At 35.4% G+C, this 14,259-nt stretch overlaps 1 protein-coding gene across 2 annotated transcripts in view; it reads right to left on the bottom strand.

Annotated features, from left to right (window-relative positions):
- LOC118748619 (sex-lethal homolog) overlaps positions 1 to 14,035 on the bottom strand; it is a 68,243-nt gene extending 54,208 nt beyond the window's left edge. Inside the window, exons 1-2 of one of the 2 annotated variants that reach the window (XM_036483186.1) lie at positions 13,759 to 14,035; positions 12,584 to 12,712 (exon numbers count right to left, since the gene is read on the bottom strand). In XM_036483186.1, the coding sequence (XP_036339079.1) occupies positions 12,584 to 12,645 (62 nt within the window). In that variant the 5' untranslated portion in view covers positions 12,646 to 12,712; positions 13,759 to 14,035. The remainder of the gene's footprint in view (positions 1 to 12,583; positions 12,713 to 13,758) is intronic. The other variant, XM_036483185.1, reaches the window with a different exon arrangement.
- Positions 14,036 to 14,259: the final 224 nt, after the last annotated feature.

Here is a 14,259-nt window from a genome sequence, read left to right as displayed (position 1 = left end):
ATAAAGTGGGAACTACAATCAACGAAGTGAAGTGTTCAATCGATAGCGTGTGGATTCCAAGAAGGAAGGCAATGAAAGGAAGCTGTGGCAACACAACAGATGCAAGGCCTCGGCACACAAGTTGACAACAACAGAAATGGCGCGAAAAGGTTTTACTAAAACCAGGAGAAAAGATGGTAACGTTGAAGCAAGTAAGTGGGAAAACTGCAGTGTTGCGAAAAAGGTAGTCAAGTGCGAGAAAATAATGAAGTAAACTTAACTAAAACAAGAAAGAAAAGAAACACAGTCAAGTGGAGGCGTCAAAAGTCGCCAATGGCGAACGGACAAAACTTGTCGCCGAGTTATGAAGCTGAAAATACTTCAACAATTCAAGAACAGTAAAGTCGGACTAGGTACCCGTAAAAAGGAGGCTGGAAACGAGCGGCAGGCAGGCAAGCATGAAGTGAAGAAAAGAAAAAAAAGCCAGCGGCTGCAAGGCGAAAAAAAAAACAAAAAAAAACAATAAATAAACGCAGCGTAGAAATAAAAACAATAAAATTAAAGTGCAGAAGTAAATAAATAAAATGAAAATGCGCCACAAAAAACCAAGAGAAGGTATGAGTCTGCCAGCAAGGAGGTAACGAAGCTATGTAGCAGCGTATGTCAGCAAAAAACCAACGTGCCAGCAAACGTGTACACAAGCATCACGCAGAGTAGAGTCAACAACAGGGCGACAATATAGGCGGATTATAAACGAAATGAAAAGAAAAAAATAAATGAAATAAAAAATCTCAGTTAAGTAAAGGAAAACTGCGAACGCGCAGCAAAGTGAGACCGCACCAAATAAAGTGTAAATAGGCCGCGTGATTGTTGTAAGAACTTATGGAATTTAAATGAGATGCCGATGAAGGCACGAAAGCTCGGAAGGAAAGGAACAACGAGCGCGAAGACGTTAAAACAAGTCGAGCGAGCGGTGTACAATCGGACCTTGTGGTAAGGTGGTAAGGGAAGTGATATGAAGGACGCAAAGCGACGGCAGACGTGAGACATGAATCAAGGCTCAGCAAAAAAAAAACAATAAAAATAAGAAGAAAAAAATAATAATTTCTGTAAGCGAAAATTTATGCACAACTAAAAGTTGTGGACAATTTGCGGTAATAGTTTAACGCTTTCAAACATCCAACCGGACAAGCGGTGGGTGGATTCCGAGAAAGTGTCACACCATACGGCTGCCAGCAAGTGAAAACGAAAAGGACGCATAATATGTATGTACATATGGGTACTTGTGTCAAAGGAAGTGCGATAATGACGAAGCGGAAATAAAGTCAATGGAACGAATGAAAGGCGGACGAAAGGTTGTTGATAAAATGAAGCAGCAAAAATAAAAAATTAAGGGGAGAGAGAAACATAAATTGCAACTTCTAATGGGAGCAGGGTCTTCAGGTTAGTTTTTTTTTAGCGAAGTGTGGAGGAAAATGTGGTTTGCTAAAGTAAAACAGAAAAGGAGCCCATAGCGATTGGGGACAAAATCGACGCCAAGTACCAGCTTTATAAATCTGATGACCATTATGAGAGGATAATAAGCGAGTGATTAAAATTTATAGTAAAACTTATTTTTACGAGAAGCCAAAATTACTACTTGAGCATAATTGAACGAGATAGCAGGCAGCACTACTTACTAATCTTAAATTTACAAATTGCATCGAAAATGAAGCTCTGTGTGGTATGCAGACACTAGATAAACTCAAGAGAGTTGACAAAACATCTGGCCGATATCGATAGAAACCCGTTTAGAAGCAGTTCAGGGCCTGATTATTTACTCGGGATAATTTTGAGAATTGTAGACACATGCTTTATCAAAAATCAATAGTCATTCCTCCTCTCTTTACACAGTGTTGCACTTCCGAAATCTAGCAAGCAACCGGCAAGGTACCCAATTGAAATGCCAACTGCTCGCAAACTGCTACCACTCATTAGTAGTCATTCATAAATTGCCACAGTATAAATAAAATTAGATACTCAGTGAATGGGGCAAGTGGACCAGAAGAAGTGCAAATTAGTGCAAGGTCTTTCGGAAGCTGAAAATTCAAAAGCAAAGCGAAGGGAAGCGCACTTGTACTCTTGGCAACGAGTGGCTGAGAGTTGAGCGCATTAAGAAGTGCAGTAATAAATTAGTTTAGCAGCAACAGACTAAAACAAACAATGTTAATAGCAGTGGCAACAGTACTCTTAGTCGAAAAGGCAATAAAAGTTGTGGCAAAATAGTAGTAAAAGCACTTGTGAAACTTTTCAATTATTTACTGCAAATCAGTGAAGTGTGAAGCGAGCGAGTATCGCGCTCACTGCTTGCTATATGAAGTATGCGCTTAATTTCAACCCACCACATATAGAATTCAGATATTGTTCGTACATATGTAATTGCAAATCTGTATGAATCTGAGGCAGCCACTGCCAATCAGTTAGCACACAACTAGCAGCTGTGTATTCATTTCAACAACACTGGCGATTTGAATTTGGTTGAATGCTTCCAAATCCGTTTAGTTAGCGAGCTATAGTCTGAAGTAACGCTGAAAAGCAGCTCACTCCCTAACTCGCTTACTCAGTTTTTCCGCTCGGTGTTTGCTTTCTCACGAACGCCTACTAGAGCACAGCTATCCCTTGGGGGATTGGTAGGATTTTAAATTTGGTAAACTCATTAGGATTTTATTTGTTTGTTTGCACACAGCGCAAAAAGTATTTACTCATATTCAACATTGGAAGCTGTGGAAGCAGTGGAAGTGCGCTAACACTTTCGCAACGAAAGTGTGGCAGCATTCTCATTGCTGTGTGTAAGTATATATGTATGTATATGGAATTTTGTATTTACCGAGTTAATAGGTCTCCTATAAAATGATATGTATGGATTTGCATCTGTGATTCATACAAAAAATTTCATTGCTATTGGTACAAGAGTGCAGGGGAGAGTTGGTGTTCGCAAATGACTTAATTGCATATCATATGGAGGATGTATTAAATTTTAGTGCAAACAACAGATACGCAACCAAAACAGTTGCAGTTAAAGTAGCCATTTTAGTAGTAATTAATTTAAAGATGTACGAAAGTATTTCAAAATATTAATCAGGATACAATGAGATGACCTTGCACTGAAATTTATATGTATTGTAATTGGTATTTGGCAATCTCAATTTGTGCGAGATTGAACCTTAAAAAGGTTTTAAAAGGCGCTTTTCGAGCTATCTTTTCAGACAGCCAGACGGCCATAGGGGCCCTATCCGATAGGACGATCACCTCTAGGCTCGTCAAGGAGTGATTTAACACTCTACAACTATTTGCAGCAAGGAACCCGGCATTACTGTGCTGCGTACCAGGACACTGCGGAACCAGATTGGCCTGCGCACGGTAAGTATTGATGTATTTGTCTTGAAGAAGAGAGGTCAGTCAGAGCACATTATGTGTGATTGAGCAACAATAACCAGACTTACACTGCAATACTTCACAGTCGATGCCTTTATGGACAGGAATTCGTATTCCAAGAAACTTTTAGCTTTTATAACATCTTGGGCCGTCAGGGTTATGAGCCACCTTTATAGGGATACAAATATCTTATGTTGCCCCTATTACGGTTACATATGTACATGATGAGTTGGAAAGTATTTTTGTTGAGCGCAAAAACTCGAATGAGTATTACATAAATGGGTGTGGCTGTTATTGCAAAAAGAATGTATGCGTTTATGACTATGAAAACTTTGATAAGTTCAAACCACGCAAATGCTTAATAGATCTTATAAACAGAGGATGATGGTCGATAACAGACGGATTTATTGAGTCTGATGGTGACATAAAAGGTCCTATACTTTTTTGTTGTTGTTGTTGTTACAAATTCCCCAGAGTTTTTGGTGAGTGTTTCTGGAGTGGCAGTTCTTGGCCAGATAAAGCATAAATCTGGGTCGTTCCGGTTACGTAGTACTTTATCTTCTTATTTGACGCTGTAACCACCTCAGCGATTTTGGCCGAGTTTAAGAAAGTACGCCAGTAGTTTCACTTCTGTGCCAACTGACGCCAATTGGAAATGATAAGTGGTGCCAAGTCCTTCTCCACTTGGTCTTTCCAATGCAGTGGGGGCCTCCCTATTCCTCTGCTACCACCAGCGGGTTCCGAGTTTAATACTTTCATAGCTGGAGCGTCGGTGTCCATTCGAACGATAGGGCCCTATACACGTTTATTAACAACTAGAAATTGTATTGATCTCAAAATAAATTTTGACGTTAATAAAATTAAAATAAATTTGTGTAGATATACTAAATAAAACAAACATATTTGTAAAAAAAAAAATTCTACGTAAAAAATACTTACAAAATGTTTTTACTTATTAAAGTAAGGAGTATTTTAGTAAATATTTAAAGTCTCTCCCCTTTCCATTTACTCTTCGAGTCCCAATTATTTCAGCATATTGAATTTGTTTGCCATTTAGACAATGTAAACAAGTATACAATCGAATTTTTTATAAGTATTAAATGAAAAGAACGCAACGGACACACAACGCAATACACAAAATGCTTAATATTTAATTTTGGTCGCCAATGCATTTGCCACAACGCCCACACTTTTGAGAAGAAATGTGTAGTAGAGTACCAAACAAAAGTGATCTACCTTTTCGATATAATGGGCGGAAAATGTATTAGAACACACATATGTACATATATGTAAAAATAATTACATCACATGTTTAATAATAAAGAGAATTTGATATATACATACACAATACATACATATATTTGGTATAAAAACAATAAATAAATACACACAGTCATACATATGTACATATTTCGCCATTTTTGGGGAGTTTAGTTATCTGTTGGACTGAACATATGTACATACATACTATCGTCATCAAGCTTATTGATTTTATGATATCTAAAAAAAACGTAAATTTGTAATTAAACTATTATTAAACGTACGATATATTCACAAAAAAAAATACTTAGGGAAATACATACTATTCGTATAAATTTATAACTTTTATTTTAATGTGTGCAACAATTACCGGTACATAGTGGCTGCTGCGGTTTTCCTTATTGCCCGCTGCTGCACGTTTTCGAAATTATCCAAAAATTATATAAATCGTATGCCGTTGTTATATCTATGTATATTGCGAAATATACAAAAATGTGACTTTTCGTTGTTGTGACGTAGTAGCTTGCAGTATTTTTTGCTTCGGCGTTGAAGTTTAAATTTTAATTGTTGTCCTTGTTGAGTTGGGAATTTAATTTTTGTTTGTATGTTATGTTTTGTGGTAATTTTTGGTATTTTTGTAGTTATTTTTTACTTTAGCTGTGGTTGTGAATTTTGTATTTGCACTATTTAATTATTCATAATATTCACAATTGTTTCTTGCTTTCCTGGTTTCGGAAAAAAAATGTGAATCGAGCAAAATTTGGTAAATAAGAATCTCTTTTATTTTATTTATTGTTTTACTAGCTCGCAGTTTTGGCGCAAAACATTTGGTTTTTACCTCCACTAGGTATCACAAGGTTCTGTGTGATGATTTTTTTTAGAATTAGATTTTGATACCTTTACAACAAGGTTTAAATTTGTGTAGTGTGAGAAATATGACAAAAATTAGATTAAAAAAAAAAAAGAAATTGTAGCTTAAAAAGAAAACAATTTTTCTTCATTTTCATTTTAATTTTAATTATTTCCCTCAGCATTTTCCATTCACGTCGCGCTTACATTCATTGCTTTTTATTTGTATGGGGCCACACAGCAAAGTATGCATTGTCAATGTTAATTTATTTTACCTTGCCACATTATTTTTCCTATTTTTGTGCCTGCAACCAACAACTAAACAATACCTACTGAGTCGTTTTTTCAGAAAGGTTCAGCAGCTTTAATGATGGCCGTCAGTTCTTGAAAGGTCAAAACACCTACACTCATCAAATGGGTGGCCGTTTCGAGCCATCTGCTTCTCACCACATCATCAGATATGTAGAAAGACAAGCAAAAAAAGGTTTATGGCAGGTACATACATTGAGAAAAGGCAAATTTGGACTGAAACAAAAAAAGACAATTTTTTTAAAGGCATGAAAATTTAAAGGCGGAGGTAATGCAGAATGGCGGAATAATTAGACGAGAAACTATATCAAAAGTGGTTAATGCTTATTGCTTGATTTTAAGTGAAACTATGTATGGCGAAAAATATAATTTAAATGAAAATGGTAAATGCTTTGTACCGAAGCAAGAAAGTCCCGATTACTGCCATTCAATTAGGAGTGGAGACATCATTAGGCATTAATACAACTCTTCCGTTATCGATCTTCAATAACCGTGTGCACATTGTGTGCTTCTCATTGCTTTATTCAAAGCGTTGCATGAATGGATGATTGATTTTAGTTGGCTGAAAATAAATTAAATTAAAAAAAGAAATCATAATAGGGGTATTCTGAGTCTAGCAAAAGCCCTTGCACGGTATTGCATGGATTGCACGGTTTGCAAAGCTGTCCCATACGAAAACCAGTTTTTACCGTGCAATCTGTGCACCGTGCAACTGCTTTGCAAGACTCAGAGAATACCCCCAATATATTTATTCTATTTAATGACCTCCGAACAGTAAAAATCGATTAGTATTGTGACAGTATTAGAGAAATAACTCTGTCATCTACACCTCGGAGCCGGCAATAATAAAAATAAATTTCACCACGCTCTAAAAGCCAACATTCTTTCGCAAAGGATTTATGCAGCATACTTCTTAAACTCTCCAAAAAGGAATTAGGATGACATTTTTCGAAAATAGCACAAGCGGAAACTGATACAAGAACACCAAAGTACTGTGTCAAAAAAACAAAAAAAAAATAGAACTATGTTAACAAGCAACGAAATCAAGGAAAATGCGGTCAAAAACATGGCAAATGTCAGCAGATGTAGATAAACAATAGTAAAAATACGACAGTAGTGCGGACAAGGATGTCCAAGGAACAAACTCACTGCACAATGGGCGAAAGAGCAACAGTGGCGCGACAAGTGTAGTAGCTTAAAAGTTTAAGCATAACAAGCTGCTATAACTGTATTTGTAGCTGCAGAAATATAGACTATGTATGTGACTGCAATTGCAACTACATACTACATAGTACATAGCACAACAGGAATGGCGGCGTACCAAAAACCACTACAACAGCAGCTGCCAGGCAGTTATGTGGCATTTTCGGTGCAATCTTTGTTGAGCGTCGTTGTGGTTCGGTCAAATTCTTGTGTAGAAATTCAGACATATGTACATACATACACAAAATATACAATATACATACACGCATTTGTACTAAGCATATATTTTTTACTGAGAATCGCAAGATCGCACAACTTAATAAGAAAAAAAATCAACAACAAAAAAATACAAATTCACCAACCGTACAGGAAATAAGTACAATTAGTTGAGAACATTGTGTTGCAATGCCACAGACCATCATTGTCCGACCAGTTGCAAGTTCGGCGGCGCCAAACGCATAAGAAAACCACAAACTAGTACAGCAGCCAGCCGAGCGTATAAATAAATAGTACAACAATTGAGGCAGATTTATGTCAAGGAATTTTGGATGTACATATGTACATAGTTATAACTATTTTTCGGGGTTCATAAAAAGGCATGTTTTTGGAAATGGGGCACCAAAAATACTTGCATATATACAGTCGCGCTCACGTAAATGGCACATTTTTTTTTTAATATTTACAATAGGGTATTCTCCGAGTCTTGCAAAGCCCTTGCACGGTGCACAGATTGCACGGATTGCACGGTAAAAACCGGTTTTCGTATGGGACAACTTTGCAAACCGTGCAATCCGCGCACCGTGCAAGGGTTTTGCAAGACTCAGAGAATACCCCTAATATCTTACGTGATATATTTGTTTTGTTTATTTTTTTATAAAAATATAGTACATTCTATAACGTAAACCATATACAGTGACTCAAACAAATGACCACGTGTTGTTTTTTTAATATTCGTAATGTTTTTCGAGCCCAATTTTTTTTGTTATTTTTCTATAAAAATATCATTCCAGCTTTAACAAAAAAATATACATAAAGCACAGTTTCAAACCTTATAAAAATTTAGGAAAATTCAAACAAATTTTCATTAAAAATTAAACTTTTTATTCTTCTTTAGAACGTTTTTGGGTATGCAGTTTTATAGCCCATACAATTCTAGTCTAATGAATTGCAAGTTTCAACCGACCAAAAGATCAACAGAATTCATTCAGAATTAACAAACCTGCACATTATTATACTAAAATTTAATAGGCGACAAAACTGCATACCCAAAATAATACAATTTCTAAATAAAAAGTTGAAAACTTTCGAGGACATTTTATTGAAATTTGGTACACTTATTTTCCTGATTTGTGTCCAAAGTTTTAAAACTTTGACTTATATGATTTATGGTATACAGCCCGAGACAAAAGATAGCACATCAATATTTTTACCAGTTTTGACTACTTTTTAACCCACTTCAAAAAAAGGAAGAGGTTATCAATTCGTCCGATTTTTTTTTATGTATGTATGTTACCGCATAACTTTGGACCACGTCAACCGATTTCGCATCGGAAAGGTAGTGTCTCACAGGTGGTCCCATGCTAATCTAGTTGAGATCCGATCATTGGATCATGAAAAAATGAACGGTACTCCTAAATTTTTATATGAAAATGGAAGTCGGTTTTGTTTTTTGCTTAAAAATTGTCTTTTTATTATTTAAGGTTCATTAATTTTTTTATTTAAGTTCAGCTCTTTATCTAACAAAAATCATATACATAAGATCAAATTTTAAACTTTGTACAAAAATTTAAAAAATTGCACAAACTATTCATCCCAATTCCAAGTATTTTAATTAGAATTTCTAAATTAGTTTTTGATATGCAGTTTTATAGCTTATTAAACTCTAGTATAATAAAGTGACAGTTTGAAGTTGCTTAAAAATCAGAAAAATTATTATCAAAAATCAACGCGATTTTTTAGCAACTTCAAACTTTCATTTTATTATGCTAGAATTAAATAGACATACCAAATATTATTATAGAAATAAAAATTAAGATGCTTGGAATTGGGATGAAGTTTGTGGAATTTTGATAATTTTTTACTAAGTCTGAAATTTGGAATTATATGGTATTTGTTAGATAAAAGCTTAAAAGTAAAAATAATGAATATTAAACAAACAAGCGATAAATTATAAATTTTGATAATTATCAAAACTGTTCAAGATATTGAGGGGTAATCGTTTTGTCGTGGGCAGTAAATCTACTAAATTTTATAAAAGATTAACATTTATTAATTGTGTAAAAAGATCTGCATATTTTATATGTATGTACATATATATCCCATATATGTATAATGGGTTGTTGTAGAATTTTTGGTGAAACTTAACGAAGTAACAGTGCTTGTCCAGAATTAGTCTGGGTAGTTCCGGTAACGTAGAACTGACTGTCGTGGCATGTTTAATCGCTAATCCGCAGCTGTTTCGCCTTTCACTTTAATATGGACTTTAAATTTTATTACTTAGCCTTCTCAAGTGCTACATTGCGGCGCAATGTATAGTTTCCTTTTAAAGTAACTAATGTAGCCATAACCTACGCCAGATACAAAAGAATCGCTCGTCCCACAGCAGCTACTTTGGCAAAATTTCAATAGCAATTTATATGCAAAATTATATCGAAAAAAAAGAAACCAAAACACTGTTGCAAAAAAATCAATATTTGAGAATAAATATTAAAATACATAATAAAAAATAGACACAAGTGCCAAGAAAACAAAAAAGCACAAGTATTGCATGGGCATATACAGTATCGGTCATATCTATAGCACGCCATTTCAAAGTGATATTGTGTGCCACTTATGTTTATTTATTAATTTTTAAGAATTTTCAATTAAAATATAGTTCATTCTCAGACAAACCAGATACAAACCCAAGCTTAATAATTTGTAGAAAGCTACAAAAAAGTGCAACAAATTTTCACATAAATTTCAAACTTTTTTCTCGGAAGTGTTAGAATTTTTTTGAGTATACAGTTTTTTAGCCCCTTCAATTTCAGTCTGATAATGAGCAAATTTGAAGTGGCTACGAATTACCGTTTATTTTTTAGATTATTTTTGTCGCATTGGCTTCCATATAATGAATAAACTCAATTTATTTGTATATGGAAGAAATCCGCAACGCCTTTGGCGAAAAAAATTCTAAAAAATCAACGGTAACTTTTAGCCACTTGAAACTTGCACATTATCAGACTAAAATTGAAGGGGCTAAAAAACTTTGTACTCGAAAAAATTCTAACACTTCCGAGAAAAAAGTTTGAAACTTAGGTGAAAATTTGTTGCACTTTTTTGAAGTTTTCTACAAATTGTTAAACTTGGGTTTATATGGGGTTTGTTAGAGAAAGAACTGTATTTTAATTGAAAATTCTTAAAAGTAAATAAATACGTGTAAGTGGCACACAATATCACTTTGAAATGGCGTGTAATAGATATGACCGATACTGTATATACATACATACATATGTACAGTTTGGGTCAAAATAATAATTTCAGGTCGCCTAAGATTACCACTGGTTTTTTTGAGGGTTTTGAGCAAAAAAATTAATCTTGTTGAGGAGTTATATGGAAGAGAATGCTCAACATCTTCGCAATAAAATTCTAAAAAATCAACGGTAATTTTGAGCGATTTTAAACTTGCACTAAAATGAATAGTCCATAAAACTGCATACTCGAAAATTTTCTAAAAATTCTATATAAAAAGTTGGAAATTTTGATGAAGTTTGATTAATTTTTGTTAACCTTGTGTACAATATCATATTGAATTGGCACTATCTAGACACACGCGCCATGGTAACTTTTACCGTAGATCCACGGTAAAAATTCCCGTATATCCACGGTAAAAATTCCCGTATATCCACGGTAAAATTTACCTAGGCACAAAGAAGTTCCGCCCACTTCTCCGGCAACCCAGAAAGGAGAATTCTGCGTAGTAAGGGTTATAACACCGTCGATCTACGGTATTTTTTACAGTGGATCTATGGTAATTATTACGGTGGATCTAAGCTAACTTTTATAGTGGATATACGGTAATTTTTACCATGGATATACGGTAATTTTACCGTGGATCTACGGTAAAAGTTACCGTAGCGCGTGTAAGTAGACACTCCCTATTGAATTTGGGCGCTATTATTTTGACCGCAGCTGTATATACATAGGACAAGCCACAAATGCACACTAAGAATCATTGACAGGAAGTGCACGTGGCTGTTCATAAAAAAAGTAAGGTGCAATGCTGGCCAAGAAATGTAGAGTAGTAGGTGTACAAAAAGAAAAAATTATGTTAGAGAAAAATAAACAATGATAGTTCGCAATACATCGATTATATTTTATGTGGCATTTTCACTTCTCGCCCGCAAATGAGCATGTTAACTGGGTATTAAAATATTGATAGTTTGGCCTTATTTAAAGTTTATTAAATAATGGATAGCTTTTCTTCGCAAGAAATCAGTTCTTAGCACATAATTTGGTTTAAATCTTGTGCATCCTTTAAAGCTATTTTATTATTTTTATTATTTATTTATTTTATTTTTTTCAACTTTTTACTTTGAAGCCTTTTGGGGTTGGCTTTCCTTTATGGCCGTTCGTTAAAGGGGCGGTGGGCGAAAGGTAAGTGGGCGTGGCAGCACTAACCCACCTTTTTGGAGAGGGAATGAACCGCCATTGACAAAAATGCAACCCCCGACAACCTAGGTCCCCTATGGTTCCCTAAGGAACCCTTAGAAAAATTGCCAAAAATCACAATCTTCATTTGCGTTTATTCACTTGAAAAATGTTAAATATTCATTTGCACAATACATTTTTATATACACACTTTTATATACAAGACATTTTTATAAAACACCCAGTAACCAAAATAGACATCACTGGGGCGGCAGCCCCAGGTTTACCGCACAGAATAGGGAATTCTAGTTACCTCATCCTTTCCCAAGGTTACATCACTGGGGCGGTAGGCCCAGTTAAGTCACACAGAAAGGAGAATTCCACGTAGTAAGGGTTATAATCCCTAAGCGCGGCCGAAGGCCACCTACGCAGAAAGGAATTCTACGCAAAAATACTGTGTACGCAAGTAAAAGTTGCGGTTTTAGGCCATTTTTCTAAGGGGTCCGTAGGGAAACATGGGGAGCGTAGGTGGTCGGGGGATGCATTTTTGTCAATGGCGGTTCATGACCTCTCCAAAAAGGTCAGTTGGAGGTGCCACGCCCACTCCCCCTTCGGCCATACGGCCATACGGCCATAATGGAAAGTTTCCCCGCCTTTTTATCAAATAACTAAAGTGGTTATAAATATGATGTCCGAAATGTTTATCTATTTATATCTGGAATATGCCGATATGTAAAGGTTTTAGAAGACTACATCACATAAGTTTACCAGCTAATCGCTGATTAGGTCACAAACGCACGGTTTTTAGCAACCAGCCAAAACCGAAACGCGAATCCCTAATGCGTTATGTACCTACTACACATTATTTTCGCTACATTTAAATTAGATACATATTATCTACATACTATAAAATAAATACAAAAAATATGTGCATAAATACCTCGGTCTATAACCATTGTATCCGTATGGCGCGTGGCCACCATTATTCATATTTCCATACATTAGTATTTAAAAAGCTGTTTTCAGCGCTGCTAATGAAATCCAGAGAAATAAGGTCTTCAAAACAAAACTGAAAAAAAAATACAAAAATGAGTATGGAGAATTAAAAAACGACGCAATATGTGTTAAATGCTATATTATGAGTCTAAAAATATGCAAATTTAGACGTAAAGGTTTTTCTTTTTTTTTTTGTCCAAATATGAATTTTAGAGAAAAATGAACTAACTAAATTTGAACAAAATAACTTTCTATACATAACTTTGGCCCTAAAAAGATAATTTGCAGCTTTTGCCCGCACCATGAGGTTCAATAACCTTACTATCTAAGACTTTAAGGTTAGATCAGGCAGATCATCAACCACAACTTCCAGCAGGCCTCAAAAGTGTGTCCACTCCTCTTCTTAATATGTATTTAACAAACCCCTGAGCTTTACCGGTGATCTTGACTTGTATTATTTCAAATATCAATTTAATTCGCCAAAAATATGAATTCTAACATTTTAAGATAATTCTTACTACTTTACACAAACAAATGTAATGCAAAGGTGCACATTCTACCGAACTGTATCTACTACTCCTCCATTCAATGGGCGAACTACTTTTCGCTGCTTTCGACTCGTTTTATCCGACTCGTCACCGCAGAATCGTGCGTAGCAGAGCAGCGTCCGAGGCAGCGCAGCGCAACAGCAGCAGCGTTAACCGAGCGAAAGCCTCCCGCAGAGGAATATATTAAATAAATTTCTGCTTAGTACATGCTAAATTTGATTGTACTACATTTTGTTAGCGAAAGTGAAACACCTTTAAATAGTATAACCCAAAATATTAAAAATATGTATAACAAAATTTACAAGACTGCCGGGCGAGCTCGCAGCCACAATCGCCGCATACATTTCGGCCGCCATGCGACTACCGCCGATAACACACACATACAAACCAGCGCCATTTTAATTTAGCGCAAAAATAAAAAAATGGAAATTTACAAGTGCACAGAAAAACGTGCCATAATTAGTGTAGATTCTACCGTGCGCCCAAATAAGCAAAAACACTACCCTAAACTAGCATAAATTTAATTAAGCCACATTTTTCTGCGCTTGAAAAAAATCTAGAATATATTCACTTCTACACACCGCAGCAGCACCAAAGCACACTTCTTTCACGCCACACGCACAACTTTGCGTTTATTAACTTATTTTATTTGCAACTGTGTGCTTACGCCGTCGTTTTAGAACTGTAGCAATTGTATTTAATTATTTTATGCAGGTTTTGCACTTTGCTGTATGTCTAGGCTGCTATTTCACTAAAATAGAGAAAATTTCGCGCTTCAAATGTACCAAATTTTTCCCACAGCCGTCAAAGTGGAACTGACGCAGCCAACTGCGAGTATGCTTCTCGAAAAATTTCCTCATGCTTGGACCAATGTGTGTTAGAGCGAGATGACTGGTGTTGCTGTCTGCGCGAAATTTTCGGAGGCAATTTTTTGGCATTCGAGTTGAACAGCGTTGCCAGTACGAAAGTAGATCACGATTGTGAAAATGATTGATTTAAAAATGGTACATCATGTTTGAACAAATTTCAAGCGCACTTGTTTTAAAAATTTAAATCATTTAATTCTTTCTAT

The sequence above is a fragment of the Rhagoletis pomonella genome, unplaced genomic scaffold (assembly GCF_013731165.1).
Source record: "Rhagoletis pomonella isolate Grant_MI unplaced genomic scaffold, Rhpom_1.0 Rhpom_scaffold_00013, whole genome shotgun sequence".
Taxonomy (NCBI): Eukaryota; Metazoa; Arthropoda; class Insecta; order Diptera; family Tephritidae; genus Rhagoletis; species Rhagoletis pomonella.
Note: the sequence above shows the minus strand (reverse complement) of the source record. Positions and strands in the feature narration are given on the sequence as shown.